Here is a 26214-nt window from a genome sequence, read left to right on the forward strand (position 1 = left end):
ACTCTAAATCATCAGGAGGGAGGAAAGGAACCCACCAGCTGCAGGAATAGAAGTTTTTGGATTAACTATCTGCAGTCTGGATTCAGGCTGTTCTTCCTAGGCTGGAAAAATGGCTTTTTTCTTTCTTGGCTTCCCCTGCAAAATGAATGAGCCGTGTGTAGTCATAGCTATGTTATTCTGTCTGATAACGAGGAATAGAGAGGGCAGGCATTTGGTTTATGCCCAACAAAGGATTTAGCAATATTTTATTATGCACTCCCCGCTTGACTGAGGTTGAATGGGCTTTATTTAAATTATCTTTGGACTGAACCAGGAGTGTAAAGGAGCAACTCAGAGTAAGATGATGAACGGTTGCTTATTCAATCTGGCAAGAGATTGCATTTGTGAACAGGCTTTGATTTTTTTAAAACTGCATGCTGAGGAAGAACCCCAGAGTGGAACTTTAATGGCAGAGATTGGTCATTCTAGTCTCCTGTGTAGGGGAAACTCCTGAGGCAAGCAAGAGGCAATCTCCCAGTGCAAGGACACATTGCAGCCAAACAGTGCAATGCAGGGGCAGTGAGGGGTGTGGTGAACTTCCTGAGGGCCAGATAGCTAAGTCTGGAAGGCTACATCTGGCTCCCAGGCCAGAGGTTCCCCACCCCTAGTATAGGTGAAAACTGGGGAACAGATCCTTTTAATAATACTGTCATCACTGACATAGCTGTCAACTTACAGCCTTGAAAATAAGGGACCAGCAGCCAAAATAAGGGACCTGCAGCCTCACCTGTTCCAGGCACTCCAATCTTCCTGTCCTCCTGCAGTCTGGTCAAACTCATGCTGGTAGCTTCGAGAACACTGTCCAAACAACTTTGTAACCAGAGGTTCAACTGACTAGAATCTGAATCACATGCACCACAAGGCCTATGCAGCCTCAACTTAAGATGGCTCCCCGGCCTGGCTTTGTACTGCACACACGTGCAACAAAATGGCGTCCAGCATTCAAAAAACCCCTCAGCTTGCACTAACTAGCCACACACAAGGCATGCAAGCTCCACCCCCCAGTCGTTCTTAGACTTCTTATTGGGTGAGCAACACAGCCAAGCAACACAGTTGGAGCCTCCCTCCTCCCTGGCCAGCAGGGAGGGAGGGAGAGGAGCTGCTTCCTTTGAAATTTAAGGGACATCCTTTAAGGGACATCCATCAATAAGGGACAGCAGCGGGACATGGCGGTGGAATAAGGGACTGTCCCTTCAAATAAGGGACACTTGACAGCTATGATCGCTGATAGTCAGAGGCTCCCTGTCAAGCAGGGTTGCAGCTCTTTCTGGAGATAGAACCTTCGAACTACAGCTTTCCCCATCTAATACTGGAGAATGTTAATGACTGGAAAGCTTTTGGTGCCTGGGCAAACAGCAGCCTTTCCCCACTTGAGGACTAGGAGAGTGCTGCCACCTCTTTCCTAACAGGCCTACGCCTCCACAATAGTCTTCACACATTGGGCGCAGAAGAATCTGGAAGGCAGTATATTACCCAAATATTTCCTGTTTTCAGTACTTGGAGAAATTAGGGAAGAGAGAGGTTGTCTGAAGGGTGGAACTGTGCTTAAATTAGAACTTGCAGTGGGACCAGAAACCATTGTGGCTATTCAGATTCCTATGGATAAAGTGGAACTTCTTGATAAATCAAAGTTGCAGCAAAATAAATAAAAAAGGGCTAACTAGCACCCTGGGATTTATAAGGAAAAGCATCTTAGGAGACAGCTGCTTATGTCTGAACTTTCCCAATCCCCTTTCGGCTGACAGTTATGGCTGAGGTATAGTGGCAGCCTCTGAATCTGGGAAGCATTTGCATCTGTTACTAGGATTGCATTGCTCACTGGCTGAAGGACCTAACGGTGGATAACATATGAAAAAGGGTTGGGTGGGGAGGAGCTGCCCAGGGAGAAATTAGATATGCCTTTCTTTGGTAGGGCATGATTATACTCTCCACCCCACCCTTTGGGGTTCTTAAATTTGCTGGTGCAACTTGGTGCTTTTTGTTTTGCTTCTGTTGGCCTTAAACCCAGGCCCAAAATATCCCTCCCCCACTGCTTTTGCCTTTGCTGAGGTTCCAGGACTGGAATAAAGGGCGGGTGTCTGCCCAGCCAGCATGCAATGATGCTATTTGGGTTCAGTCCAGGAAGGCCAGTCAGAAGCCAGAAAAAACTCCTGTCGGCGTCTCACATAGACTGGAGGGGCCTACAACAAAATGTTGCTGTGTGGAATGTTGCTGTTCAGGGTACCTGTCAGTGAACTGGGCCCCCTTTCATGTAATTCCATTTCATTCCCATCTCCTATCCCCTTCCCCCCTTTGCCTCCTCATTTTCTGGGTCAGCTTTCTGCTCTGTGCTTATTGGGTTGTTCTCTGGGTTGTCCTTGTGGTGGTGATTTGGTACTTCTGCAGGCCTTAGGGTCCGTATGTCTATTCCCACCCCCCACTCCCCAAAGTATGCCATCTGTGGGGAGGGTACTTCTGTTTTCGCTGTATAGGGATTGGCTATTGGAGAAGCAGTTACCCATTGATATACTGTTTCACAGCGATGGAATACAGTCGTACCTCGGAAGTCGAACAGAATCCGTTCCGGAAGTCCATTCAACTTCCAAATCACGGCTTCTGATTGGCTGCAGGAAGCTCCTGCAACCAATTGGAAGCCCCATTGGATGTTCGGGTTCCGAAAGAACGTTTGAAAACTGGAACACTCCCTTTTGGTTTTTGATCGTTTGGGAGCCAGAACATTTGACTCCCAAGGCATTTGGGAGCTGAGGTATGACTGTAATGGGATTTATACCCCAACATACTCTGGAGTGCCCAGGCTCCCCATGTTAGCGGTATATAATATAGATCCTCATTGGCTTTTTATGATATGTTAATAAAATGCTGGCCAGGATGTCAGCAGGAAGTGGGTGGGGGGCTAATTAAATTTGTTGGGAGTAGGGGACTAGTTTATTCTTGGGAAGCAAAAAAAATTCTGCAGTTAGGAAAGTGGCTCAGCCAGATACCTTTGTTGGCATTAGTAAATATGACTCACAAAGACAAAAGGGTGTCAGTAGTGTCTGGAATGTGTTAACGAATATGTAGAAACAAATGTAACTTCATCTTCACCTGTACATGATCTCATGGAAATCTTTTGTAAGCGGGCCCATTGCAGAACAGAAAGCAGAACACCCTAGCTGTGACATTGTCTAGGCCATTGTTAAGCTAGAACTGATTCTTTTAAATCTACTTTAGTAATAACTTGCCTGGCAATTTATTGCAGCTGAGATATTTCTGGGCAAGGCTTCCTGCAGTTGAGTTGAAGTTTGTGTGAGTCTGCTTAATAGCTTCCATAGCCCCAGTACTTCTCCCTCACTTTTGCATCTCGGATGGTGAGTTGCAAATACAGTATAGAAAGTCCAGAATAGCAACATGTCAGAGAGCAGTTACGTTTAGTGATTTCTGATGTGGTAAGTGGGCTGAGCAGATGGCTTATGAGGTCGTGTCCTTATCAACCTGAGTCGGCTTGCTTCTCTCTAAAATTGGCTCCCTCTCCATCGCACGTCTCTCCTGTCAGGCTTGCAGGGAACAGGGCTCACTCCTGCGATGCAATCCTGTGCCCATCTCCTTAGAAGTTAGTCCCACTGTCTTTGATGGGGCTTAGCATGCAAAGGCTTGTAGCCTTATTCTAATATTGCCCACAACATCTTCAGCATGTTCTCTGCAGTGGCTTTTGGGCGTCTTCCCTCTCCAAGAAGTAGCCACAAGGAGAAACACAGGTGTTTCTGGAACACACGCTCAATTTGCAGACAATGACTGTGAGGACCATGAGTCCATGCACCCTAGAAGGTGTGCCAGTAGGATTTGCAGGGGTTCTGTGGTAGGTGATTGAGGACTTCTCTCTACAAGTGGTAAACCAAGAACAAACCTTGGTTACAGCTCATGGTTTGTCTGGCCCCAGTTTGGTTCTGGTAGCAGCTGCAGAAGCACTGTGGCTATGATCTTTGCTTGGGAAACTTGCTCATTTGTGCTAAGCTGTGGTTTAGCACAGCATTTCATGAAAACTGAGCCAGGGTTTTACTACTCAATAATAATATTGGGCGGTATTATTATTGCTTGTTACTATGTTATGTATCTTTGTGTTTTTTACATTGTAAACTGCCCTGTACTCCTAGGATGAAGGTTGGTATAGAAATTTAATAAATCTTAATAATGATGAATAAAACACTAATAATAATACAGCAAAAATTTTGCTTTTAAAAACTTCAGCATGGAAGCAAGGCTTACTTTTGAAAAATCTGCTTTTAATTTTTAAAAAAATTAGTATCTCCTCTCCCCCTCCCGCCCCTGCCTCACACTTTCCATTCTGATTTGAAGCCGGGCTGAAAATCAAGCTCTTTCCCTTTCCCCAAGAGCAATGTGTGTGGAAGGAAGCTATTTCACACATGGCAGAGGAAACGGTTAATGCCGGTGGGCGGGGAAGGAGAAGAGATTGCGGTGGAACACACCATCGAGCTCAGCCAATGGAGAGCCAGGGTGTGTGCCTGTCTAGCCTGTTTCATATATCTCTGCGGATCAGCGGGTGGGGGTTACTAGAAGTCAAACTGCTGGGAGACTCTTAGAATGGGTTGGAGAGGAGGAAACGAATGAAGCTGGCCGTCCGGTCTTGAACTCTGTAGCAGTCATTCTTGCTAAAAAGGTGTTTTACAAGGGGATCTCCACAAGGGCATCCCCACTGTAGGCTGTGGACGCTCCTCCACTTTCCGCACCACTATCAAGCTATGTAGAGTTTATGGGGATTTTTTTTTTAAGCCCAGGGGCAAGAGAAAGGCTATGCAAATACTGAGTATCTGGAAGCAGTTCAGAATATCAGGACTCTTGTGATTGTTTTAGTGTCCTACACACGTCACCTTTCCATTCCGCGTCATGGGAATTGGCGTGCTGTGGGGCAAAATGCCCATGAGTCACATTAAAATAATTTCTCTCTTCCGTCTGCTTCCCTTGCCAGATGGAGAAAAGTAGTCTTGCACACACCCTGAGGGATGAATTTAATTTTCGGCCACATGGCTGCAGCCTCCAAAAGAGAAATGAGATTCCTAAGAATTCTACCAGGATTGCCCATGCCTGTTTATTATTATTATTATTATGCCCACATAATAAGCGCACAGAAACCTTTTTTTTAAAGAAAGAAAAACTAATTCAGACTTGCTCTCCACAATAGCTCTTGTTACCCTTGCACTCACTTAACAGTGGGGCAGTTCTTGCCCCACATAGTCCTTACAATCCATGTGAAGCAAGACTGGTGGGCACAGCCCCCTAGCTATCGGTCACATGGCATCACAATGACATCAGGTGCAAAGAGCTTTGAAGTGCTAAAGCTGGGACTTCAAAGCCCCTTTCAAGGCGCTGCTAAAACTTGTTTTCCCAGGGGTTTCCATTCAAATCCATCCTTGAATCAAGAAGGGGTTTGTATGGAATCTTGCTCATTTAAGCTATACTGCTATGTTCCTACATGAGAGATATTCATGCACAGCCAGCACACGATTTATCCTCCCCCTCCTGCCCATCAGATAACTGAAGTCAGTTGAAGAATTGCCTCTCAGACCCCCTGGAGAGCCAAGGTTGGCCTACAAGCTGGAGGTTTTGAGAACGCAGAAAGTCCAAATGACAGTACACACATTTCTAGCGTGTACAGTCCACAGAGAAGTCCTGCACAAAGGCTTATTGAACCAAATGAGAACTGCACTGAGAGAACAGTAAATGTGTTCTTGCAAGGCTCCTCTTCATTTTAATGAGGCCTATGCAAGAGCACAGTCCCATTATAGGTTGTGTCTTCTAGATCTCTCTTGGCAACCTTGAGTTTAGTTATCAAAGGGTGTGTACACGTGTGTAACCCGGTGCCACTTTTGATTTTTGTCTCTGTGCATTAGCTAGCAGATGAAGGCAAGAATGAGCCAGCCAGTCCTCCCCCAACCCCACCTGGATTGAGCACCCACTCTTCTCTGCTTTAGTGCTGAAGGGGGAGCTTTGCTTGGTTGGATCCCTACTCTCCATGCTTATTAGATTGGAAGAGCTGGGGAAAAGTTGACGAGCATTAGGCCAACTTCACTTAGGAGGAATATGGTTCTTCCTCCCCTGCCGGAGGCACTGTGCCCCTGAATACCAGTTGCTGAAAACCACGGCAGAGGAGAGGGGTTGTTGTGCTTGGGTCTGGCTGGCTTGCTTGCTTCCTGCAGACAACTGTGAGACTGGGATGCTCGATTACTGGCTTGATCTAGCCAGCTTCTCTTACATTCACCAGGTCCTTTCCTGTAAAAGGCTTTAGCAGTTTCTCTCCTAGGGAATAAATGGATATTTTCCCCTTTGTCTCTTCACCCCAATCCCCGCCCTCCGTCTCTATGTACTCCTCTGTCCTGTTGATAACGTATCCTTGCTACAGAGAATGTGCATACAGCAACGCATTCTGGTTTCCTGGAGGACCAGTGACACAAGAGGCATTGAATGATAAAGAACTAGGTTTCCAGTTAAGGGCGAAAGCTGTAGCCCAAGTTGCCTATGTTGCAGGATACCCCACTGCTTTCCAGCATGCTGCCTGCATTTTCCCCCCTGGGTTTTTATTTGTTCTGGGGTGTATGTAGATCTTTAGCTTGTTTGGGGGAGGAATTCTGAGCCTTGCCAGTTTTCCTTCTGTGAAATGCGTATCTTGTGGAAATAAACCCACCTGAGTTGACTAGCTTGCAGAAATATTTGGCCTGTCAAGCCACACTTATTTATGCTAGTTTTCTGTGGCTTACAATAGGCTGGTGACCTACACCTAATTCTTTGTCAAGTGGCTGTTTAAAACTCTGTCTTATCATGTGGTCCTGCGTGGGAAGTAGATACACAAAGAAAGCCAGTTCGCTTCTCTTTTCTGAGCGAGGGAGGTAGTGAATTCCTCTCTTTGGGTGGAGAAGGTGGCACTTTAGTTCCTTGGTTTAGCTTTCCTCGCCTCACACGCACAGCATGTAGACTTCTCCTGCCTCCCTTCCAGTCCTGCAAAATGCTTAGCTCCTTCTGAAGCAGACGGACCTTCTTGCCAAATCTCTGCTTTGTTGCTCACAACAGGTTCTAAAGCTCAGCAGGCCTGCTCCTGCTGCCTCATTGAGGGCGACTGTGTGATCAAAGCCCCACTGCACAAAACCTTACTCAGCTCTTTATGCTCTCTGGAACTTTGCCTCTTCTCTCTCTCTTGTTTCTCTCTCTCTCTTCTCCTCCCCACCCAGTCCCGCCCAAGCACTGACAAGCCTGGAATTATAAGCTTGTAGGACTGCAAGCTGAATCTGAAGGTCATCTAATCCCTTGGATCTGAACCAAGGGTTCTGACCATGAGGCGGGGCTCACAGGGACACATACCGCAGCCATAGAGTGAAGAGAATGACAATTATACTTGGCTTTGTTTCCAGTTGTCTTAGCATTTCCCAAGGATTGTGTCAGTATTTGCTTCCTAAAAGTAGGCCGGTATAATTATCCTTTATGATTCAGGTCAGGGACTTGGATTTGGTGGCTTTTCCAAGGCAGCCTAGTAAGTTCACGACTGACATCAGCTTTAACTCCTCCGTGGTAATGAGAACTGCTGTGGCCCCCAGCAGCCATTGAAAGGAACAGGAAGGTGAAAACCCTGTTAGGTCAAGACCAATAGAACTTCTACAGAGGTGGTCAATGGACTACGTCCCTTGCATTTAAAACCAGACGAATTCGTATCAAATTATACTTTTTCTCTTCCTTTTCCTCTCTCCGAACCCCAACTCTATCAGGTTTTTCTCATCTTGCTTCAATTTTCAACAGGATTATATTCTCCACTCCTTTTGCTGTGATCTCCTACTTCCTGATATGGTTTGTGCCCGACATCTCTCAAGGCCAAGTGATGTGGTATCTCTTCTTCTACTGCATCTTCCAGACCCTTGTGACAGTGAGTCCCTCATCTTCTTGTGCACAGACTGCATTTTGCTTTTGAGCAAGGGTGGGAAACTTCCAGTCCACAGGCCAGATTTGGCCCACAAGGCCACTCCCCCCAAAACTACACCTCATTTAGTTCACACCCGACATCATATGTGATGTGGCCAGACCAGCTGCAGAACTGAATTCCCCGTGCGGCAACTTGATCGTATATCGCCAATGCCTGCAGAAAGTGGCTTTGCCAGTTCTCTGCTTAGTGTGCTTTGCGGAACGTAGGCCTAGCAGAGCCCTTGCAATGTACTTCCCGAGTGCAAGAGTTCCTTCCTTCAGTTGGCACTGCTAGCAGAGGGTCTCGGGAGCGGTTTCACCAGCAATATGCAGCTGAGTGAAACCGCCATCCCACTCTGCCCTCATACGATGGAGAGGGAGGAACAAGCTGTATTGGTGAGGAGCCAATACAGCTTGTTCCTTCCTCTGCATCTTTAAACTGCACAGCTGCCCTTGCCTCAGTTGAGCAGTTAAAGGAGCCCCCAGTTAAAGGCTCCCGCAAGCCAGTGGTGGCTTTGGGAAACTGCTCAGCTGAGGGGATCGTGGTTGCTGCTCCCCACAGCAAGCAGTTAAAGGAGCCCTGATGGTCTGGCCACTCGTGCGAGCGCCCCACGGTTGTCTCAGCTTGGGGCGGGGGGACCTTCTCTTCCCCCAGCTGAGCAGTGCAAACAAGCTGCATTGTCCCAGTCTGTGAGCCTGGGTGAAGCCGTCTTGGCTCCTGAGGTGAGAGCTGGGGCAGTTTCACCTAGTGTCTCTCAGGCAGAGTCAAATGCATCTTCTTTTTTCAACATCACGGTATATCGCCAAACCACAATGTTCAGTTGGTGATACACCGCGATGTTGAAAAGCTGATATCGCCCAGCCCTAATCTTAAATAATAAAACTGAAAAAGTGTGCACCGTATGAAGGTGTGTGCATGTTGGTCTTGTTTGCCTCTAAGCACCAGGCCCTCAGCAGGTCAGTGAGCCATTGGCTGCCTGTCTGCAGTGACTGCACCACAGAACAGGTTGGGGGGGGGGCGATGCTTCAGAGACCAAATATGCTACTGGCCCCTGGCACACTGGGGGGTATGGCAGCCCACCACATCAGATAGTTTGAGAAATGCTGATGTAAAACTTTCTATAAATGGGAAAAGTCGAGTCTAGTACCATTGAGAAGGATTTAAGGTCCTTTCTAGCTAGGCATGTGCTTGCCACATGTTGTTGTGTCTCTTGGTCTGGTGTTCATATTTAAATGCCGGAGGAGGGGGGGTGGTTCCTGCTTGCCACAAGATGGGATCCTGGTAGATCTAGACAGTGGAAATTGGGCAGATTTTGAGTTACACTCTATTTTTGCAGGTTGAGCGTTCTCCAAAGTTACCCTATCTTATTTTGAGGGCTTGGTCTGTCCAGTGGGGGGTTTATCCTCTTCAGGTTGGGAAGCTCAGCACGCCTCAGGCCCCGAAGCCTTGCTTAACTCTTCTTCTACATCACCCCATCCCCCCCCCACCCTCCTAAAATAGCATCCACTTTGAATTCGCTTCTCCTTTTGTATATTGTAATTGCAGGTTGGACAAGGGTATGTGTAGTCTGACTGACTTATTTGCTTGTTCTCCTCTGCAGTGTTTCCATGTTCCGTACTCGGCCCTCACCATGTTCATTAGCAGGGAGCAGAGTGAGCGAGATTCCGCCACTGCCTACCGTAAGGACTGCCACTTCCTTGAATGATGAAATCCTTCTGCTCCTTTCATTTGAGTCTGTCTACTTCTTCCCCCCACTCCCTACCCTCTTGCTCCAACTAATTGTGTTTTAACTGAATTGCTGGGACTTCAGCATGAAATTTGCTCATATGCCCCACTCAGTTGCATGTGGAGGCTTGAAATTTTGGGTGTGTGCCTCTGGTTGCTATGGCTGATGATTGAGCGTCATCATTGTTACGTGCAGTAAGGTATGCATTTGAGCGGAAGCAACTTGCTGAAAAGGGGAGAGACTTTTCAGGCTGTTCCTGTCTACTTTGGAGTGGGATGAGGTAGGTTAGGTTAGACTGAGCAATGGTAACTGGCCCAAGGTCATCTGGTCAAAGTGGGGATTTGAACCTGAGTCGTCTTGGTCCAAACATCTACACCCCACTGGGTATTTGGGAATATCCATTTGAAGTAGATGCTGACTTGGAAATAGCTTCCAAGGAAACTGTTGGGAGATGACTGAATACCTTTTGCAAAATAGGCTCCGTTGCTAAGTGGGTTAAACCAGAAATGGGCTTGTTTAGCCAACTTGTGATGGTTAAACTTGTTGGGCGAGCTGGGTTTTCATACGCCATTCTGGTAAAGACTGGCTCAACAGTACACTTATTAGCCCTAACCACCGCTTGTGCATCCCTTTCTTGCAGGCATGACGGTGGAAGTGCTTGGGACCGTCCTGGGAACAGCCATCCAAGGACAAATTGTGGGCAAAGTGGGCACGCCTTGCATTCCAGACCCGCTCTTGTTGAACATTGGCAATACTTCTTCAGTGGCCATGGAAGAGGTCAACATCACCCATGACACTGGCTCACTCACGGACACGGTACAGATCCCTTTTGAGCATTCCCTAATCCCACTTGGTTGGGATAATATAGTAAGGGGTTTAGCGGAAGCCCGGGGCTGCAGAGCTGGGCTGGAGAGAGAACTCTTCCTCCTCCTGCTTCTTTGTCAAGAAGACCGTCTAGTAGCCGTCTAGTAGACCGTCTGAATACGCACTGATGCTCCAGGTTCAGAGGGGGCAGCATGCCTCCAAATGCCAACTGCTAGGCAGCAGCAAAAGGAGAGAGATCTCTTGGCTACATGTCTTGTTTGTGGGCTTCCCAGAGACATTTGGCCACTGTGTGGAACAGGATGATGGACTACAAAAGGGATGGGAAATTTGCATCTCTCCAGCTTGTTGGACTTCATTTCCCATCAGCCCCAACCAAAACACTCAGTGATGGTGGTTGATGGGAGTTGTAGTCCAGTAACATCTGAAGGGCCACAGGTTCCCCATCCTTGGACCAGATGAACCTTTGGGTTCTTACATTCTTATGCTATCATCCCAGGTTTCTTTTGCCTTGATTAAATTGAACTTTGCCATAGGACCATTCTTAACTGGAGGTGCAGCAATCAAACCCGATGCTGTTTCTTGATGTTTTAATACTGCCCTCCCATTGAATTCCAGGTCAGTTTATATGAAAGGAAAGCTACACTTTCATCTCAGCCTGTTCATAGTGCTAATTTAATGCTTAATGTGCTTTGGGCAAAGAGCAAAATACAGATGTAATAATAATTAAAAGCTGTTGGGTTTTTCTGGAATGGTGACTTTTATTTTACTCCATTGTCAGGCAAGCATATGATGACCTGTTTTGCATGTCACACCATGCCAAACCATAGCTTAGCAAGAGCATAGAGGCTTCAGGTGAACCACAAGCTGTAACCAAGGTTTGCCCTATGGTTTACAGCTTAAGTTTTGTTCGGAAGCACTGACTAAACCATAAGCCCAGACTTGGAGAAATGCGCCAAGCCATGGTTTAGCATAGCACAGCGCAACTGCAGAGCAGCCAGGGAGAAGCAAAGCCGCCACAATCACCTCTCCTGACGCCCACATGCTCATGCGTTTGTGCCAAGCCATTCTGGAAAACACCACCTCTTATCTGGATGTGCTTTCTGTCTCCTCCCCACCCCAACCTTGTTTCCTATCCTTGTACAGAGAAATGCCTACATGATCGCAGCTGGTGTCATCGGTGGGATATATATTCTTTGTGCTATCGTCTTATCTGTGGGTGTTCGAGAAAGACGAGGTGAGCAAGGACAGCTTAAGTGACCTCTGCAAAGCGGGTGGAGGGGATGGACTCCAAAAGGAAAAGTCCAGGCATAATCTGCCAAGAGATCAACTTGCTTGTGACAAAGATGGATGCAAGTTGAGTAGTGCAGAATTCATACTGGCTCCCAAAGGAGTCCATCAAAACCTGCCTTTTACTTCATCTAGCTGAGTATTATTATTGTTGTTGTTATTGTTATTATTAAACTGCTTAACACCGTAGTGTCTACTCTGACTGCCAGCAGCACTCCACTGTTTTTGACGGGGTGTTTTTCCCCGGCCCAACCTGGAGATGCTAGGTATTGAACCTGCAACCTGTTTAATGCAAACTGTGTGCTCTGGCACTGAGCTCGGTTCCCCTCCCATTACTTACATAGACCTATTTTAAATATATAACAACCAAACCATGGTTTGGCTTTCATAAGCATATTTCCACTCACATGCATTCCTCTTCTGTTCCACCCACCTCATACTTCCAATTCATAGAGTTTTTTCTGGTTTGAGAGAACTAGGATTATCCATGAAACATTTGGTGCACTCCTAATGTGCTGTATAAGCATCTGATCTCTCCCCCCCCCCCCCACTAGAAAAAGGAGACATGCTTTGTCTTTTCTTCCCATTGGGCATGTAATCGGGCTGGTTTGATAGTTGCAAAATAATCTACTCTTTGCCTCTTGGGGATGGATGTCCTTATTGTGCCTCTTTGTACATGGGCCAATCCCTTTTAATACATGGGCTGACTTCAAGGGAGCAAATGACACACAGGGCAAGAATTTCCATTGCAAGAATTTCCCGTTGCATAAACCAAGCGTCACCTATGTAACTCCAGCTCCTTGTGGAAAAGCCCCTGACTTTTGCTGGTTGAAACCAGCCATTGGGGAGGGAAACTGGCTCTTGCGATCTTTGTTCTGCATTCTCAAAGGCCTCCTTGTCACTCAAGTTCCTCTTGAGGTTTTTAATCCACTCAGCCTCAAGGTGTGCTGGAGGCCATGTTTGCAGGGGGCTTATCAAAAGAATCACCCACAGCTATGAAATATTGTCCCTCTTCTTAGATAACTAGGCCTATCATCACCCAAATACTCCACATTCGTGAAATGATAATTAGCCAGCTTTGAAGGGGAAGTCCTGCCAGTCTTGCAATCCATCTGTCAACAGTCCTAAACTTACGATGGAGAGGAGGTTTTACTGACAAGATTTCCCTGATAGGTTTGCTTGCTTGCTTGCTTTTTCTTTCCCCTCACTGCCCCAATGTGATGTAATAGAGTCCTGGACAATAGACTTGTAAAATAGACTTGTTAGCCTAAATACAGTTGTACCTTGGATTTTGAATAGCTTAGTTTTGGCTCTCGAATGCCGCAAACCCGGAACTGACTGTTCCAGTTTGCGAACTATTTTTGGAAGCCGAACGTCCAAATGCCTGCAGCCAATCAGAAGCTGTGCTTTGGTTTCTGAACGTTTTGGAAGTCAAACGGACTTCCGGAACGGATTCTGTTGATCTTCCAAGGTACGACTGTAGTGAGTAGGGCTGAGGGGGAATATATATCCAAAATATGCAAGTAATGGAAGTATCAATGAGCAAGCGCCTTGGATATCAGAATATATTGCAAAGGCATGGAAATTCCCTTTGCCGTATTCCACCTGAAAGGTTTCAAGCTCTGGTTTTAAGCTACAAAAGTGGAACGTAATGGAAGGGCCATGAATCAGTTGCCAGGTTCAATCCCTGGCATCTCCATGTAGGGTTGGGAGGGAATCCTGAACCCCAGGAGAGCCCCTGCCAGTCAGTGTGGACAATACTGAGCTAGAAGGACCCCCGGTCTGACTCAGCAGTTTCCTGTGTTCCCAATTCATTTGCAGACTTGAGCTTATAGGAACTGGAAACAATTTGCTCACTGCAGGAAAGACGTTGTCTTTCTCTATGCCTTTGCAAATTCATTACCGTTCTCTGTAGTACTGTGAGATACCTTATTTTCTAATCCACGTACATGGCATTCTGAGGGCTGCCCCTTCTTGCTTTCTCTCTCTTGCTAAAATGCAGCAACACGTAAGCTACAATTCCACAGTAGGGTGGATATACGGTAGGATCTGATAGTGGGAGGTCAGTGTTTAGCTCTTAGGAGATGACAGCCACTAGCCCTTATACAGCAGTGATACTGTGGGAAGCATGTTAGGGAGGCGGCTGAGCAATTTTTTTCTCAGCTTGGCCTTGGGCTCCTTGCTACTCATAGCCAGATCCTAAAACCAGGAGCAGAATGATGAAATGATGCAAAACAAGTGAAATAATGAAGGCATTGTAAGGCATTCATTCACAGCATTTTATTTTGCATTCAAATTTATTTATGGTAATTACGTGCCACCTAACTAAACGGTGTCCTCTAGACAATTCACTAAATCAAATAAGATAAGAATATAAGAATCAAAACAAAATTTGCACCAGCACAAGATGAGCATGAAAGCGGCGTAAGGCCTGTCTGAAGATGGTTTGATGGGAAATAACTTGGCCTAGTGCTTCTGTTTTGCTCCCCGCAGAGTCTTCCGATCTCCAGCCAGAAGAGCCAGTTTCCTTCTTCCAAAGCTTGAAGCTGGTGATGAACTATGGCCCCTACGTCAAGCTGATCGCTGGCTTACTCTTTACCTCTCTGGCCTTTATGGTAAGGAAACCATCTTTTACATGCACACACCTCTCCCAGTGATAAATGCACTGTTACTACCCAGCTTCAGAGCTGGGGTCCTTTCTCTCCTCAAACTGAGGTGAGGTCTGCCTGTTTGAGGCCTCCCCACCCCACCTTGGTGACCTTCTCTCCCTGAGAGGAACAAAAGTTCCCAGGTGAGCACAGAATTTCCATTTCCCCGAGTGCTTAGAACGTTGTTGTTTCCTTGATGGGGAAATCCTAATCCTGAAATCCACCACAACACCTAGTCAGGTGGCACTTGGGATTTGCATCGGTGAGCCCTGTGTGGAATTTGCTTGTTCCTATGTCATGGGCTGCCTTGACCACCTCTATTTAAGATGATGATTTTATATGATATCTCTAGGCGGCCAGCCGGTTGGCTGAATTACCGTATTTTTCGCCCTATAGGACGCACTTTTTCCCCTCCAAAAATGAAGGGGAAATCTGGGTGCGTCCTATGGGGCGAATGCAGGCTTTCGCTGAAGCTTGGAGAGCGAGAGGGGTCGGTGCGCACCGACCCCTCTCGCTCTCCAGGCTTCGGGAACACACCGCAGCCTAGGCAGCCCTGCGGGAGGTCCCGCAGGAATGTCTAGGCTGCGGATAGCAGCCTGCCGCCCGGCGGGTGGGGCGCCCTGAAGCAGAGCGCCCCTCGCGCCAGGCAGACATTGGCCAACCCCACAAGCTCGGGGGACAGCAGGGAGGCGCAGCGCTGCCATCCCGCTGTTCCTCGACCTGGTTGGGTTTCCCCAACCTGCTTTTGGGGGGGAAATAAAGCAAAAAAAATTTTCCTTTATTTCCCCCCAAAAAAACTAGGTGCGTCCTATGGGACGGAGCGTCCTATGGGACGAAAAATACGGTAATTAATATACTGCCCTTCATCCAAAGATCACAGGCTGGTTTATTTCATTGCAGCCTTCAGACTTACTGTGTTTCCTCCCTTGCCATGTGGATTCTTTCCAGGTTTGGCAAAATAAAATGCAAGCCTTACAGTATTTGTCAACTTTGCTGGGAACCTATGTTGGGATTGGTAGCTAAGAAGTCAGACATAAGGCTGGATTGCTTAGTATAGGTCATAACACGGAGAGCCGTGTGCTGTTTTAGACAGAATAGATTGGTTCAGGAGTATTCTTGTTAAAAAGGGGATAAGTTATAATAACCATAATCTGCCAGAAGGGTTTTTACGACATCTGTTGTTGGAACCCTTTCCAGAAATGGAGACAAAACACCCACAAAATCTGAGTTAAGAGTGAAACCTGGTTCATTTAGTTAAATAATACTCAGGTTGCCTTTTGGAAACCTGAGCTGGTAATAGAAATGCCACAAATTGTTAAACTTGATCAGAGACCCACAGAGAAGCGTGTTGTGTGTCCTAGTCTGTCTCCTGTTTCTTGAAAGCAAGTGTGGTGTTAGAAGGCAAATTGCAAAAGGAGAATAACATTTTAGTTCCCATTGAGTTGATGGCACTTTTCTGACTAGATTTGGGGAAGGACCACTCAGCTCTGTTTCTATCAGTAATACAAGATAGCATCCTAAACTGAGCAAATGACAAGGTAAATTAGTTTGAAACAGGCAACTATATGGCAGAAACTAGGGCAAGATGTCTACTAGCTAGAATGTTAATACATACTAAGGCCTCATATTAAGGACTGAAAGAGTGCTGTGAAATGGGCTGCTCTCAAAAGGAGGAGCAGAGGAAAACAGCTGGGCTTAATTAATTAACTGAGACCTAGATCTATTTCTGGATTATAGACACATTTGTATAGAAGCAATCACCGGACAATTCTGAAGAACTTTACCAGAGGGTGTCTATGGGTCCTTAATACCAGATTCTTGCTAAAGAGGCAAACTTCTTAACCTTTTCTGGAATCTGCTGTAGTAGCAACAAGCTGCAACAGCAGCAATGCTGAACTTGCTCCTTGGCTGAATACTTCTCATTTAGCTTTTTTTTTTTACTTCCAGCTCAATTGTGAATAGTGACTTTTCTTCTCTGGCCTTGGGGAATCTGCTGAATTCTTCCACTTTTGTTAGCCTTCCTTCCCCTTCACTGTGGCAGTCATCCAGTAGCCTTCTTGTCTTTTTCTCTCCCTCCTCCACACACACACACACACACACACACACACACCCCACTGCACCAGGTTCCAATACAGAGGTTTATTTTTGTACGCCTCTGTTTCTGGAGTTACCGTATTGGTCTGAATATAGGCTGCACTCCCCTGCTCCCCCTGCCCGCCCCCACCAAAAAATCTGGTTTGTATAAACCTCAGTGTATACGCACACTCTTAGAGGAGCTGTGATTTAAGGTATCTTTGGGGCAGTGTTAGAAACTCAGATATATAATCCTAATTGCCAAATACCAGCTTAAACCTAGGTTATGGTCACCACAATAGAATGTCTAGTAGACACACACACACACAAACACACACACACACGATGAAGGTTGTTCTGGTTCTTTCATTTCTATACAGCTTTATATTTTAAAGTACAAATCTCAACGCTGTTTACAACACATTTAAAAAAATAAAATAAAACAATCCAGGGTAAAACTAATTCATACTTCAAGGAAAATATTTCACACCCTTCTCTAAATGACATTTTGCTTTCCCTAGTTGCTGACCTGGCATCCAGAGATCTGTGTGGCTGCAATTGAGCCCATGCCAGTTACAAAATGCACCAGGCGCCTGGCTAATTAAAAAACACTGTTTAGGGGCAGCCTATAATTGGGGATGACTTATATTCATACCAATATGGTATGTTCAGGAGCTCTCTCTCTCCACCTGTCCCATAAGTGCACTTAACATTGCAGCTGAACCTCCACCCCTTATGGGATGTTGGCAAATCAGTGAAGTATAGTGGTTAGAGGGTTAGACTAAGACTGGGGAGACCCAGGTTCACATCCCCGCTTGGCCTTGAAGCTCACTTTGACAGTCTCTCTCTCTCTCTCTCTCTCTCTCTCTCTCTCTCGCCTACCTCACTGGGTAGTTGTGAGAATATTGTATAAGGGGGAAAGAGCTAGATATGCTGCTGTGAGCTCCATAGAGGAAAGACAGGATAAAGATGCTACTTCAGGCAGAAATCAAGAACCTCCCTCCCTTTCTAATGAGATTTAATGAGAGTTCCTAGGATCTCTTCCCTTAATGTCGGCTGTTCCTCTTCTTTTCAGCTGCTGGAAGGCAACTTTGCTTTGTTCTGTACGTACACCTTGGGCTTACGCAATGAGTTCCAGAACATTCTTCTGGCCATCATGGTATGTATATGGCAGTCAGCATGACTACTAGTCACATTTCTCTTGCTCTTTATCTGTTGCAAAAGGGAGCTCTTTTTTGGGGTGGGGGGGAGAGACCTCTGTCATGAACCTGCTTAAGTGGTTTTGGGAAATCCATTTCATCTTAACCTCTGCCCTCATTTTGTTCAGGTTAATGCGGAATAGTTGCTTTTTACAAACTTTTAATGTTGTTCTCCTGCCCTCTGCCCCCTGCCCCCACCTGCAACTTCCTTAGTAGTCATGTAAATGGCTGTACCAGCGTAGTTTCATGGGAGGGGTGAGGCCCAAATTTCCAGCTGGAATCCAAGTGGCAGCAGTTGACCTCCAGGTAATCAGTTTTTCCAGACAATAGGATACATCAGCACAGAATTGAAGGTCTGTAGCTGTTGGCCAGTGTGTTGAGGGAGAAGACACTCATGAATGGAATTTTTCTTTTTATTTCTTTATTTTATCTGACAACGTTTATATACTGCTCGGTTGTAACAAAGCCTCTAAAGTGGTTTAGCGGGGGAAAATAAAATGATCAATAAATAGATGAAAGCAAGTAATTAAAGCATTTAGAAAACAATTAAAATCAGTAGTAAATTTAAAAGATATTAAAACAGTGGTGCGTCTGGATAGACTTGCGTAAACAAAAAGGTTTTAAGCAGGTGCCAAAAAGAGTACAACAAAGGCAGTGAATTCTACACTAAAAAAAAAAAATATTTTACACATGTGCAGAATGAACATTGTGTGACATCCTATGTCTGGGTGTCCCAGGTTATTTTGTAAATACTCATGCACGCCAATCTGTATTGGGGAAAGCTGTAGCTTTCCAAGCTGACGAAAACTAATGGTAGAAGGAGTCTAAAATCTTATCGAGGGCTGTATACTCACTTTGAATATTGGAAGTTAAGGATGCTGCCTTTTGAAAAGGCTGCTGTCCTCCTGAGCAGAAATAACTGGACAGTTGTACTCTATGACTACCCAGCTCTGTATCTGTTTAAGGCATTTTGGGGAAATGTTGAAGAACTTTGATTTGGTTTGCCCAGCAGCAACTGAACACCAAACTACCGCTGAACTGCAAGCCAATAGTAATTGAGGCGCATCCGGCAGTAAACCGGGCTTGAGCTGCCAGGGTGCTGTGAGTCCAAGGAGTACGTGGAAGTCAGAGAACTGAGCCGTGCATTCCTTGGAGAGCCACCATAGAAGCATTTAAGCTGCCTGACAATTGTGCAGGAGTTGGAGGAAGCTAAAGGATGGGCAACCTTAGGGAAGGGAAGGGCAGTCACTTTACATGGTTCCTGGAACAGTGGGTTCTTTGTTAGGCATTTGAAGGAGGCCATGAAAAGGGACGGAGAATAAAAGCCATGTGAGCCTTTTGTCCCAACCCGGCCATTTTTTCTACCCTTAATCATGAGAAAAAAAGGAGCCTTGAGTGTTTATCGGAGAGAGGCACTGAATGAAAGGAATGGAGCCGATTTGTCTGGGAAAGCCTTTCCAGGCTGATGGATGTGAGGAGGAGGGGTGGGGGTGGGGAGCAGGCAGTGGGGGGCATTGTGTTGTGCCAGGCTAGAAAGTAAGTGAAGTGAGGGGAGAGGGAAGAACCCCCTTCCTCTCTACGCCTTTAGGAAACACAGGGACTTGAAAGTAATTCAGGCAGTAATAGCACGGTGGGCAAAGAGGCCCTGTTCTGCTTCTCCAAGCTCACAAAGGAGTCAAACTGTGGCCTGATGCAGACACCGTAGCAGAGTAAAGCCCCACCAATAACTTGCTGTCTTCCTCTTCCTTCTCCTGTGTGTCACATTTACAAAAAGGTTTGATTGCACTGGTTGCAGACAACTGTTTTGCCACATGCTTTCATCTGATGGCGTGGTAAAAAGAATATTCCTTTGCAACCTGGCAGCGTGGTACTGACTGCTGTGCAATGGTGTTGCATTTAGCTCGGGGAGGGGGCTCTGTCAGCTTTCTCTGTGAAGCAGCTTCAGGGTAAGCCAAATCCGGAGCGCAGTCTGGCTTTCTGTTTACCTCCTCCCCGCCCCCCGCCAATGGTCTCTGTTTTCTCATGGCTACAAAAAAACTCAAAACTTTGGGCAGGTAAAATGCCAACTTTTTTGATCTGGTACCAGATCCAGTGATTCACTCTTAAGCCATCCTAGAAATGCAAAACACACAAAAGGAAATGGTGTATTTTGAAGGTGCCATTGTTTCCCATAGAAAGTAATTCTGCACATTAATGGTGTAAGTGTTTGTAGAGGAGGTGCCGTGCCTTGGACTATACGACTTCAAACAGGAGGATAGGAGATGATAGATCTAAATATATAGATATATTCACCACATTGCTAAAAAAACGAGGAGGTTTCTTTTCTTTTAAAATGACACATTCAGGAACGTGCATTACTGAGGCCTCATCCATATTATACATTTAAGACAGTATTGCACCACTTTAAAGAGTCATGGATTTTCCCCAAAGAATCTTATAGGTGCAGAGTTGTTAAGCTCCGGGAGGGGAATGAGTCTCTTATTCCTCCCACAGAGTTCCCAGAGTGATTTAACAAGCAATTCCTCTTCCCAGGGAACTTTGGGAATTGCAGCTCTGTGAGGGGAATAAGAGTCTCTTAACAATTCTCAGCACCTATGAGAAACTAGTCCTCTGGGGGGGTCGGGGGGGTGTAACCATGACTATTTAAAGTGGTGTGATACACACATTCTGCAGAACAGTTCCTAAAGGAAATTGCTGGTTTTGAAGTTAAGCAGGGGCAGCATATGTAGCACACCCACCTGGAGCAGAACAGGATGAATTGGATGTTTTGGAGAGGTTGGAGATGAATGTTAGAGAAGTGAGTGGGAAAAACCTGATCCATTTGCATTCAAGGAGCCATTACAAACCCTGCATGGAATGCTGAGTGTGTGTCCAGGCCGTTGTGGGGGAATAAAATGAACAGGGCTCTGGACTATTTGGAGAAGAGCTCTGAATATTTTGGAGTGGAGGGAGGCGCTGGTAAGAAAGGGCCTTGATGTATCTGAATACCAGGTGGTGACTCTCAGTGCTGTCTCTGTGTGTGTGTGTGTGTGTGTGAGAGAGAGAGAGAGAGAGAGAGAGAGAGAGAGAGAGAGAGAGAGCGACATGTGGCCTCTATAAGGCAGTCCTGAAAGTATGGTGTTTGTTTTTATGTTTTCAAAAAGCTTCTGCTTAATCGGTGTGTGGTCTCCTGCCGTTTTACTGTGTTAATTTGACTTGGCTAGCATATTCATTCCTATTCTTTCCTCCCCACCCAAAACATGTGGCCTGGGCATTTGCAGCAAATTTATAGTCTGCTTATCTAGTGAGAGTTTAGGCCACCCACCCTTCCCCCCCCACCCTTTTTAGGACCTTGTGGCCAAGTCGAAATTGAGGAAGGAAGTAAAAATTAGCTCCATAACTTATTTTAGAGCTATGCAAGTTTGGGAAATAGTGTGTGTTCCTAAACCTGGGAGGGGGTGTTCATGGCCTCCAGCCCAATGACCTGCAGCACTTCCCCATGCTTCCCCCCCCCCCCCCATATGCCCCTTGCCCAGTGAGATCACACACAGCTGTCTTACAGAACAGCCTTTGCCGGCGTAGTGCCTTCCAGATGTTTTGGAGCACAAATCCCATAGAATGAGAGGTGTTGTAATCCAAAGCATCTGAAGGGTGCCAGACTGGCAAAGGCTGTTCCGTAATCACTCCACAAAACCCGCCTTTTTCCATTAAGCCTTTGGCTTAAACCCTTTAATCCTTTTGACTGTAACCAAACCCAAGTGCTGTCCTGGGAAAGGGAGGAGGACGTGGACCTGTGTCACTTTTTTTGCTTATGGAACTCTGTATAAAGTTCAGCGTCCACAGATGGAGCTGTATTATATAATAATAATAATTTGCAACACCATCTCCCTGTGGTGTTTTGGGACAGTGCTGCTGAGAGAGGATGAGAGAGGGTGGATGAGGGGCTGTGCTTGTCCTCAGTAGGATATTCAAGCTTCCCTTAGTTCTAGCCACATGCTTAGCTTTGCTGGATGCCGCCACCGGCTGTGACCTCAGCCCCTCATTGCGTGTCCCTTAGAGAGGGGTGTGGAGCATGTTCTGTCATCCTCGTGGCCAACTCTCTTGGCCAGACTCCATCCAGTTCACGCCCCCTTTGCAGAATCAAAACTTACGCCAATCCCTGATACGTAACAGACCCTGCCACCCTTCATTTCTCCTCTCCTCTTCCCTTTCTGACTGCATAGGAACGTAGGGGCGTGTTCTTGACATGCCACCAACAATTCCTGTCCTGTCCTGTCCTAACAAGAGGCAAGGGCAGAGACGCTGCCCTGAGAGGAACTTTCATGAGGAAAAGGAACTTGACACTGGCTGAGTTCTTGTGGGGAAACTCAGTGCTTTATAAGCCTTGTGGAATTCTGGCATTATTGCTATAGAACGCAGAAATAAAGAAAACCACCAATCAAATCTAGTAGACAGGGGGCCACTTTATCTAAATTCTGTAACTCGGTATTTGAACAAATTGTATTATAAATTGGTATTGTTATAATGAGGCTATTATTGGACTTTAATTGAAAACTAATAAACAGTTTTTATAAAAAAGGAAGGGAGTTTCAGGCGTAAGGGGGCAGTGAAGGAGACTGGACATGATTGTTTGAGGAGACTATGGTGGGACAGCTGAGGATAGAATTGGCATTTGCGCTGGCTATGAAAGAAGCCAAGGAGCTGGTGCAGCCATTTGTAAATGGGCATCATGTAACCTGAGCATGTTTTTTGCCCTGCCATTATGCAACTGCAGGCATTCCTAAAAAAAAAATCTCCCATGATCATAAACTGCCCTGGGGTCCTTAGCTATGTTTGCTGTCAGAACATTTCCCCTTCTTTCTGTGCATGCTTATGAACGAACTGTGGATTCCATACGCATGATTGTGTTTGGAATCGGGGTTTTAAGTCCAGGTTAATCAATGCCACATCCAAGCGTGTGATCTTGCATACATAGTGCCCGAGGCTCCCGCAGAGCTCCCTTGGAGCGGCTGTTGCGAAGACTGACTCTGACTGACTCGAGTAACAACTCTTCCTCCCTTCCCCTTCTTGTTGCTCTCTTGCAGCTCTCTGCCACGCTTACCATCCCCTTTTGGCAGTGGTTCCTCACTCGCTTTGGGAAGAAAACGGCCGTCTACATTGGAATCTCGGTGAGTGAAAAATCTCCAAGGGGAAGCACAAAGCCGACTTGAGGTTTTGTGCCTGTTGCCAAGCCATGCAGGGAAACGTAGAGCTCAGAGCAAGTCTTTCCACTTGGCGCTGCTAAGCCTACAACAGCGAGGAAACCACACAGCCCAAGTGGTCTGCCAAGCAGCTTCTCAATGAGCTGGTCTAGATCTTGATAAAACTATTAAGTCCAAGAACTGAACATGCCATGGAATTATGGGTAAACACTATGGGCCTCTTCAAAGGTTTTCTCTAGAGGGCTGTTAGTGGTGCAGTGTTAGCTCTGTGTGTTTCTCTCTCTGAGATGGCTGTTCTGCAGCAGATCTAAGGCCTATTGACAGTACAGGACTTGGGACCTCATGGGGCTCCTTTACTTTTCCCCAAAACAAGGCCTGTTCCATTGTGGAAAGGCCTTGTCAAGGGGGAACAGACCTCATGTGCTTGAGGCCTACTGACGTCAGTGTTGGGCTGTACCTGCTACTTTCTTCCTGTAAGTTACTAAGTCTATTCACAGGGCTGGGCAACATTGCAATTGGCCTACAAATCAAGAAATGCAGTCTTCTCACATCTTTTGTGGTGGTTATGTTCTGGGGATGGCGTGGATACCCACAAATAGACATATATATAGACATACCACCTCCTTGGAACCCCAGTCTTGCTTTCCTGAACCAGCACACCACATGAGTCTTAAAAACGAGCAGAGAGCTTTTAAGTGTTCTGCTTTGCTTACCAGACGCTAGGAGGCTTTCTGAGATCTTGGGAGACCCTCCCAGAGCCCGAGAAAGAGCCTCCCAGAGGCTGGTAAGCAAGGCAGAGAGCTTAAAAGCTCTTTCTGCACCAGGAGAACTCTGTGCAAAAAGAACTTTTAAGCTCACCAGTTTTTGCGCATTTAATTTGTTCAGTTTTAACCAGTTGGCCATCAACCTTGTAAAGCTGAAATCGCATAAATTAAACACGTGCAAGTTGTGAGGTGACTGTGTTAATATTAGCCCACCTTGTCCCTTAAAAATAAAAATATATATTGCAGGTATATAAATGAATATTTGTATACTGTTTTCAAGGTGCAAACAATTAAAGCCTAAACTATCATGTTTTTTTTTTAAAAAAATAAATCTTTATCCACTATGTCTTGAGCCAATGGAAACCTTCAAATGATTATCTTTTTGACCATTTCCTCTCTTGATTCCACAGTCTGCAACTCCTTTCCTCCTCTTGATCATAATAATGGAAAGTAACCTTATTATCACCTATATAGTGGCTGTTGCAGCAGGAATCAGCGTCGCTGCTGCTTTTCTTTTACCCTGGTAAGTGTGTGTGTGTGTGTGTGTGTGTGTGTGTATTTAGTAAACATAGTACTATGTTTTCAGTGCTGAAAGCAGATTATGCTTCCACCCCCCCCCCCCAATAACTCCTATGTTATGTTGAAACTCCCAACTCTATGTTGAAATGTGGGTGGCAAATAATGGGGCAGCCCCAAAACATGTTTTTCTGGTTATCATTGAGTGAAAAAGTGTGATTTGTAATTTAGGGATGCCGTATTTCAGAGAGTGAAAATCCAGTGACAAATGTTGTTGAGCTTTTTGCAAAATCTCAAAACAAATTAATTTTCTTGACCTATTTTTTAGGAAATTTGCTCAAAACAAGTCCACTTCCAACATGGGTTGCCATATGTCCAGGTTTCCCCAGACATTTTAGCAGTTTTCAGAAATTCCCCCCAGATGCTATTTTTGGCGACCGAATTCCAGGGAAGTAATAGTGCCACTGTATTCTGCTCTGGTCAGACCTCACCTGGAGTATAATGTACAGTTCTGGGCACCACAGTTCAAGAAGGACACTGACAAACTGGAACGTGTCCAGAGGAGGGCAACCAAAATGGTCAAAGGCTTGGAAACGATGCCTTATGAGGAACGGCTAAGGGAGCTGGGCATGTTTAGCCTGGAGAAGAGGAGCTTAAGGGGTGATATGATAGCCATGTTCAAATATATAAAAGGATGTCATATAGAGGAGGGAGAAAGGTGGTTTTCTGCTGCTCCAGAGAAGCGGACACGGAGCAATGGATCCAAACTACAAGAAAGAAGATTCCACCTAAACATTAGGAAGAACTTCCTGACAGTAAGAGCTGTTCAACAGTGGCATTTGCTGCCAAGGAGTGTGGTGGAGTCTCCTTCTTTGGAGGTCTTTAAGCAGAGGCTTGACAACCATATGTCAGGAGTGCTCTGATGGTGTTTCCTGCTTGGCAGGGGCTTGGACTCAATGGCCCTTGTGGTCTATTCCAACTCTATGGTTCTATGATTCTATATGTCCAGGAGAACTCGGACGTATGGCAGCCCTATGTAACTGGACATCTTACTTCTTTGTTGTAACCTCCAGTTTGGAAGCTGAGGACAATTGGGGAGAATGAAATGGTACTGACTGGTTTGCTTCTCTCTCCATTTAGGTCCATGTTGCCAGATGTCATTGATGACTTCAACCTGCAGCACCCAGATTCCACTGGCCATGAAGCGATTTTCTTCTCCTTCTACGTCTTCTTCATCAAGTTTGCATCTGGGGTGTCTCTGGGAATCTCCACACTCAGTTTAGAGTAAGTCTTTGCCTGCCTGCCTCTTTCTCCCCTCCCCTTTTTTAGATTTGGTGGTATATATAGCAGAACGCCATCATTTGAAGCATTATTATTTTTACCCTGCTCTTCAGCCAAAAAGGCTTCCAGACTGACTTTGTTTGAATAAAAGCAAAGCCAATCCCTGCCCTTACAATATAAAAAGATATGATGCAAGAGGAAATGGGGAGGAAGAAGAAGACTATCTGATGCCAACACCATTTCTTTAAAATTGCATGGTAGTTTTCGTCATGATGGCTGGAATGGAGACATTTTAGGGAGAGGAGGATCCTGATGGATCTACTGGCGAGCTAGTGAGATCCAGTGACTAGAATGCATCACCTGGGAGCCCTGGAATTCCTGGGGCTTGAAGCTCTGTGTCACCATTAATTTCACATACCTGTGTGCTGCATTAGGCAGTTTGTTCTGTCTTAGTTGCAGTTTGCCTTCTCTAAAATAGTGACTTAACTCACTAGATTGTTCAAAGAAGTTACGGGGGCTGTAGCAGGAGTGTATGTTGTTAAAAAGAATGTTAAAATTATGTGCCCAGGCAGCCCAAGAAAAGAGTTATGAAACCTGTTGTGTGTGTTGGCTTGTTTATTGCAATTTGAGCCAGTTTGTATAATTTATTATTTTGTTTAATTTATTCTGGTTTTGTTAACCTGGCAGTGTGGTAAGGAGCGACGCAGGGCTACTGGACACTTTACTTGGCCATCATA

General features: G+C 45.9%; 1 protein-coding gene across 1 annotated transcript in view; it reads left to right on the top strand.

Annotated features, from left to right (window-relative positions):
• MFSD2A (MFSD2 lysolipid transporter A, lysophospholipid) overlaps window positions 1-26214 on the top strand; it is a 35199-nt gene that overhangs the window by 6589 nt on the left and 2396 nt on the right. Inside the window, exons 4-12 of the mRNA XM_083453304.1 lie at window positions 7819-7942; window positions 9579-9657; window positions 10345-10520; window positions 11673-11763; window positions 14310-14431; window positions 17613-17696; window positions 22800-22883; window positions 24091-24203; window positions 25337-25480. Coding sequence (XP_083309430.1) covers window positions 7819-7942; window positions 9579-9657; window positions 10345-10520; window positions 11673-11763; window positions 14310-14431; window positions 17613-17696; window positions 22800-22883; window positions 24091-24203; window positions 25337-25480 — 1017 coding nt within the window. The remainder of the gene's footprint in view (window positions 1-7818; window positions 7943-9578; window positions 9658-10344; window positions 10521-11672; window positions 11764-14309; window positions 14432-17612; window positions 17697-22799; window positions 22884-24090; window positions 24204-25336; window positions 25481-26214) is intronic.

This window comes from Podarcis tiliguerta (assembly GCF_965153285.1).
Source record: "Podarcis tiliguerta genome assembly, chromosome: 8".
Classification (NCBI taxonomy): Eukaryota; Metazoa; Chordata; class Lepidosauria; order Squamata; family Lacertidae; genus Podarcis; species Podarcis tiliguerta.